Raw genomic sequence first — 6169 nt, forward strand, 5'->3', positions numbered from 1 at the left:
TTCTGTGTTACAGTCTTGTGGGCTTTAGTCATCTGCAACCCCTGAATGCAGTATTTAGTTAACATTCTATGTTCTGCCATCTTACCTGGTATTTACCATGAGTTTGGGAAAAGAGAGCTGCGCTTCATAGAGAAATGAGAGAGAAGTTGATACGTAACTGCAATGACTAGAGTATGTTTTAAGATACAGAGCTGTACACTGTATAGGCTATACACAGTGTACAGGATGACTACAATGTAATACCTGACAAGTTGAAGTTCAGCCTGGTTTTCCAGTTATTTACATGGAAACCCTATATGTCTAGCGTCCAGATTTTCTAAAATATTATATTTCTCTATATCAGCCTGCCCAAGTTTTGAGGTCTTCAGGAGGAAAGCTTTGTCTTTGTGGCACTGCCTTTACCGACAGATTTGGTGAGAACAGGAGAGAGCCTTCTTAATGTCTGCTCCAAGGCTCTAGAACTCCCTTCCTAAAGAGGGTAGTCTGCCCCCCTCATTGCCTCCATTCCATTGACAGACAAATACTTGTTTTACTCCCAACAAGCTTTCAGGAATTGACTGCTTTTAAAGACTAGTGTGCTGTACTGCTTTATTGATATTATTGTTATTGATGTTTTAAATTGTTAATACTACAGATAATGTAATTAAGTTTTAACAGTAACATTTTCTGTGTTTTTCCTCTATTGTGTTTATTTTAATCTTGTGAGCTACCTTGAGTACCAGTTTTGAGGGAAAAGATGTGATATAAAAAGATGGTGGTGAGAATAATTATGTTTTAAAAAATCACCACTAGCATAAAGTATGTTCTTTTCTTTAACGTACACATACTTCCTTGCCCCCTCCCCAAGTTTTCAACTTAATATAAAAGCTGCTGTTCTCCTCTTCTACAGCCTTTTGGCCACAACCAATCTCAGCAGGATATTCTGCAGGAGAATACAATCCTCAAAGCTACAGAGGTGCAGTTTCCTCCAAAGCCAGTAGTAACGCCAGAAGCTAAGGTAAGAAAAATAATTAATTTGGTGCAGGCAATGAAACTGACCATCTGTAAAATAGTAAAGAGAATTTTAGCAGGGGCCTTCTCCCAGTCAGAGAATGGTGCCTGGTGATAGCCTGTCCACCAGTGGAGGCATTAATCCTGTTACTATTCCCAACTAGAACAGACCTATTGAGTCAGTGGGATTTACCTATATATTGACTCATCATTAAACAGTTGATTCCGTGAGTATACTCTTAACTGCTAATGACCAACAGGATTCAGACCAGAGTGTGTTGAGGCATCAAATGTCCACCAGGCAGGAACACATTCTTCTGGATTCTCAAGTTCAGAAGCAATTATATTTGCTAGCTGGCAGAGTTGCCTCTTCTTGAACTGAGTACAGTGGGCCCTTCTTATCTCTGGGGTTTCTGTTCTGGACCCTCTTGCAGATGAAAAAAACTTCAGGTCCTATGGTTTTCAACAGCAGTGGGCACACATGCGGCTGTTCTGCCATGGCTGCGTGCATGCGTGGCCATTAGCAGCAATGGGGCTTGCCATCCACGGATGCTTAAATCTGCAGACGTTAAACCCGCAGTTGGTGAGGGCGGGCTGTATTGCTCTTTAAAATTCCCCCTGGAGAGAGTTAAGAGAAATGGCTTCTTCCTACACTTCCACTCTGTTATTTCATTGTGCGCCTCCTGTGGGGTGTATCTGGAGACCAGCTCACAGTAGCGAGTGAGGGAGGAAGTAGGCAGCAGAACAGAAGAGGGCGGAAAAGAGAAATAACAGTTCCCCCTATATCATTTCAATTGAAGATGTAAAGCAGCAGTCACTAATGTCAAGGGTATGCCTTGGCTGGCATGAAAGGAATAACACTCATCTCCCCACAGTCGCTGGGATTTGGAGCACAGGACCCCCGTGAATGTTGAAAAACTGCAAATAACAAAAACACTGTTTTTACCTGAGAGAATACCTCTCTAGGAATCTCTAGGTCCTCCAATGCAACTCTGTGGTCAACAGCTACCAGACATTGACAATATAATTGCACTGGAGGAAGTACAAATGCTTACTGGAGTGTTCTCCATAGGTTCATCAGTGTGACGTTTGGTTAACGTTGACCATAGAGTTGTGTCTATAGAGTTGCACTGGAGGACCTAGACATTGCTAGAGAGAACATATTAATAAAATTCGTGAATAATCAAATCCACACAAATCAACATTGCAAATGAGGAGGACGAGTTTACTCTGTTTTCATTCATTCAAGGAACAGGCAATTTCAGTTAATCAGGAAAATTAAGGTTTAGGTAAACCTGTTCTCTTTCTGGTCTTCCTTTTCCCCAAAAAGTAATCCAAGTACTAATTTTTCATTCATTCAAGGATGAATTTCAATAAGTCAAGGGAAGTTAAGTTTTAACTTCTGCTTTTTGCTTTTCCCAAATCTTTTCACCTCAGTTTCCTCTTTGCCATTTGTTGTCTTTCAGGCATTTATCAGGCGCTGCCTGGCATACCGGAAGGAAGACCGGATAGATGTCCAGCAGTTGGCATGTGATCCCTACTTGCTTCCTCACATCCGCAAATCTGTATCAACAAGCAGCCCAGCTGGGGCTGCTATTGCCTCAACCTCTGGATCCTCTAATAACAGCTCTTCAAACTGAGCAGAAACAATAGGCCAAAAATATATACGTATAATCGGAACTGCAGAAAGAAACCGAGAGAGTCAGACATGTTTTGAGATGCAGCCTTGGGATTGGCAAGGAATTCACAAAACGGCCTCAAGAAACCGGTAGCAGGTTCTTTGTTTTTTCTCTTGCGTTCTTGTCCCATCCGTAGAGCAAGGCATCATCGATTCTCGGCAAGGATCTATGGCTACTTAAGTCAAGCTAAGTGGCCAGGGGAAAGGAGGTTGGTTAACTGCAAAGGCACTAACCGCTCAGGGCAGCGGAGGGAAAAGATGGTTCCATGTACTGTACTGTGAACTTCCAAACACCACGGACCCAGGGGCGGTTCCATGACACAGGGTGCGCACACGTTGTGTGGCGAATTGTGGACTTGGCGGCAGGGTAAAGAGGCTGGACTTAGTCCACTGTCAATATTTAAGAAATACGTTCTTTTCTTTTAAATAAAGTTTAGGCTACATTTCATTGGAGGAAAGCGGAAGAAACCATAGAGTTCAATGCTGTGAGGGTCCACTGAGGGACTGGCAAAAGACATCTTGTGCCCTTCATTAAGGGAATCAGGTGTCTTGCCTGTTCATAGCATTAGCATGTTACCCCAAATAATTTCAGTTTCAAAGTAACCATTTCTATTGGTTTTCTGGTTATAAAGTGAACTAACTAGCACGTCAATGTGGCAGTCCTTTCCCCCTTTATCTTAGGTTGGTCTCATATACTGTGAGGGGAGTGCAATGCAATGCAAAGCTTACATTACAACTGTGAGCATAGATTTCTAAAAATACACACAGAGAGAGAGAGAGAGAAACTTCTCAGAAGAAGAGCTGCTTCTGGACAGACACTTGATGGTAGTCTCCCCACCTGAAATCAAAATAAATCAAAGTATTTCTGTTTTGCGGGGAGAAAATCTGCTTTCCTTGCATGGTTCTCTGATTGATTCACTGGAGTCTATTTCAGACCAAAGTGTTCTCTTCAACACACATGGATGCTGGCTCTGACAGAACACACTAGTCAAAGCACCCTCCCTTCCCCCTCTTCCTCTCTGTTTAACATTTATTTTCTATGCTGTGCATTAACACCCCAAAGGAAATATCCTCAAAAACAGAATTCTGTTTCAGTTCCTTTATCTAAGAGAATTTTGTTTTGTTTTTTACGGTCCTTATTTTTTAAAATCGTTAAGAAAAACATTTAAACCAAAGAATCCAGTTGCTTGAAACTTGACTCCCACATGTGGCCAAAATGATGTTTGCGGATAATATTTTTTAGTTTTACTGTATGGTGGCACCTGGCCAGGACTTAAAGTCTGCCAGGATTTAAATTCTTTGTTCACAACTGTTGATTCTCAGTGCTCCCTTCTTTGCTTTCTTCAGGCAGTGGTGCAGAGTGAGGGTGATCAAGCCATACTGAGAATTGGTGGTGGGGGGGGGACCCAGGAGTGGGGAAACACAGCTGGAAAGTAGTGTACACACTTCTGCAGATCAGATAGGTAGGATTTGCACGATTAATGTGTGTGTGTACCCACCTAACTTTTCCCATTGGCTCCATCACCAGGTTAGATATACAGCGTGGTTGATAGAGGAATCTATGCCTCTGATTAAATGTCATCGAAAGAGACTGCATGTGGAAGTAAGGAAATACAACATGTCACCATACCTGAAAGCACTGTTAAAAGGCTTTTGAAACAAAAATCCCACACCTAATTGGTCCCATGAGTCTACTTTTTGAAGTAGGTGGGCTTCTCCTCATGATCGTGTGGTGATTTTGTTCCTCAAAACAGACGGAGTGGGCATTTAAACAAATAACTGACTTGCAGTCCTTTGGTGGAACAGTTTAGACTCCTTTTACTGTGTACAGAAAGTAGGCAAAATCTGGGGCAAGGAATACCCATACCCTTGCCCTTATTAAGGTTGTCTTAGTTTTTAATAGAGTTCATCTCCCCCACCCCACAGAATCAAGTTCTTAATTTTCTCTAGGCATATACAAAAGTATAAAGCCAACTGTTCTGTCTTTTCTTCTTCACCCCACCCCAGCATCCCCTTTTTCTTGAAGGAAAACCAGCATGTGTGTCTGACTTTTAGGGTTCATCTATTCCAGGGTTACTCATAGCTCTTTCACTAATTGCAGCTTGGAGCCACACATGAGCAGGCAGGTTGCAGATGCAAATGTTGTGGTTGCCATGGCAGAATAGAGCTGTTGTCTGCTTGTGAGGGACGAGAAACTTTGGCCACATATCTCAGCCATTTGGGAATAAGGCTTATCTTAGTTTTCTGTTGCTGAAACAAGACATAAAGCAGGTTGTGTAAATGCTCAGGCCTTTTGCTTTCTCCCTCCTTAGAAATTAAGCAACTCCTTGCTGTGGACAGGTTAAAATGTGTATATGCCAGTTGGTCATCTGGCTGCTAGTTCACCACCTATAGAGAACCCTATCCCAAATGAAACTACTTTTAAGTTTGCTTGTTTTTGTAAAAATCCCAGCCTTTCAGTCATAAATTGTATTTCTTCCTCCTCCTCCCACCAAACTTCAGTCCCTTTGGTTTGTGCCTGAGCAGGAGCCTCTGCCTTTTCATGGTGTTCATCACTGAAGCAGGTTAAATCACTCTGGATGAGAAATGCGGACTGTGACTTTTTTCCTTTTCCTTTTTTTTTTTTTAAAAAAGCTATTGCTGAAATGGGTTTTATCTTGGGTAACCAAACATTTTTATTGCCACACTGTTCATTTTACTGAAAGGAAAGAGGAAATGTGTATGGATTTGTAACTTGAAACTAGGCCAGACTGTTTTGGCTTTGCCCAACAGACAAAAATATGGATATTAAACAAGTTTTAAGAAACTAAATCTCTTCACTTGTCTTTTCCATTTATATGGTTGATGGTTATTTTTTGTTGGTAGTGAGGACAGCACTTAAGAGGCCATATCCTGCACATCACTTGCTCCAAAGAGACAAAATGAGCAATCTTCTCATTGGAGCCCATAAAAATACTGTTGGGAAACGATTATTGAGCATCAGTAATGGGAACCACAATGCCAGGCAAATCCATAAATCCAATTTCTTTTGGCTCAATTGTATTTGTGAGCAAGACAAAGGTGCAAGTTTTTGAATGGCAGAAAACAGAGACAAGCTCCATGTGCTACAAGATGGTGCTACTAAAATTGTTTCTATTTTCTGCTCATATATATGTGCTTTTCAGTACTCTTTCTACTGTATACCATTCTGAAAGACATAGAATTCTTTAGATGTGGAGTGAAAGATATGAAAACACTGCAGAAATGGAAGAAAGGTACCACCTACTTCCGAGTACAGTATATGTAGAGATACTCTATAGTCATTTTGTGCGGGTCATGAATTCAGAATTGGCAGCACTTGGAATTAAAACTGATTGACTTCCTGAGTTTTAATTCACTAACCTTTTCTAGTACTTTCACCTGACTTTCCCAAATTAATATTGTAATATAAAATATTCTTTAATGAATTTGGTTATTAGAATTTGTGGAAAGAGTAATATATGACATAAACGGCAAGCTCTT

The 6169-nt window shown here is 41.1% G+C and overlaps 1 protein-coding gene across 4 annotated transcripts in view; it reads left to right on the forward strand.

Moving 5' to 3' along the window:
- The window catches only part of TLK2 (tousled like kinase 2), a 46309-nt gene extending 41017 nt beyond the window's left edge, over positions 1–5292 (forward strand). For all 4 annotated transcript variants that reach the window (XM_042475178.1, XM_042475176.1, XM_042475177.1 and 1 more), the window contains exons 21-22: positions 890–997; positions 2457–5292. In XM_042475178.1, the coding sequence (XP_042331112.1) occupies positions 890–997; positions 2457–2630 (282 nt within the window). In that variant the 3' untranslated portion in view covers positions 2631–5292. The remainder of the gene's footprint in view (positions 1–889; positions 998–2456) is intronic.
- The last annotated feature ends 877 nt before the right edge of the window (positions 5293–6169 follow it).

Source organism: Sceloporus undulatus, chromosome 6 (genome assembly GCF_019175285.1).
Source record: "Sceloporus undulatus isolate JIND9_A2432 ecotype Alabama chromosome 6, SceUnd_v1.1, whole genome shotgun sequence".
In the NCBI taxonomy this organism is placed as follows: Eukaryota; Metazoa; Chordata; class Lepidosauria; order Squamata; family Phrynosomatidae; genus Sceloporus; species Sceloporus undulatus.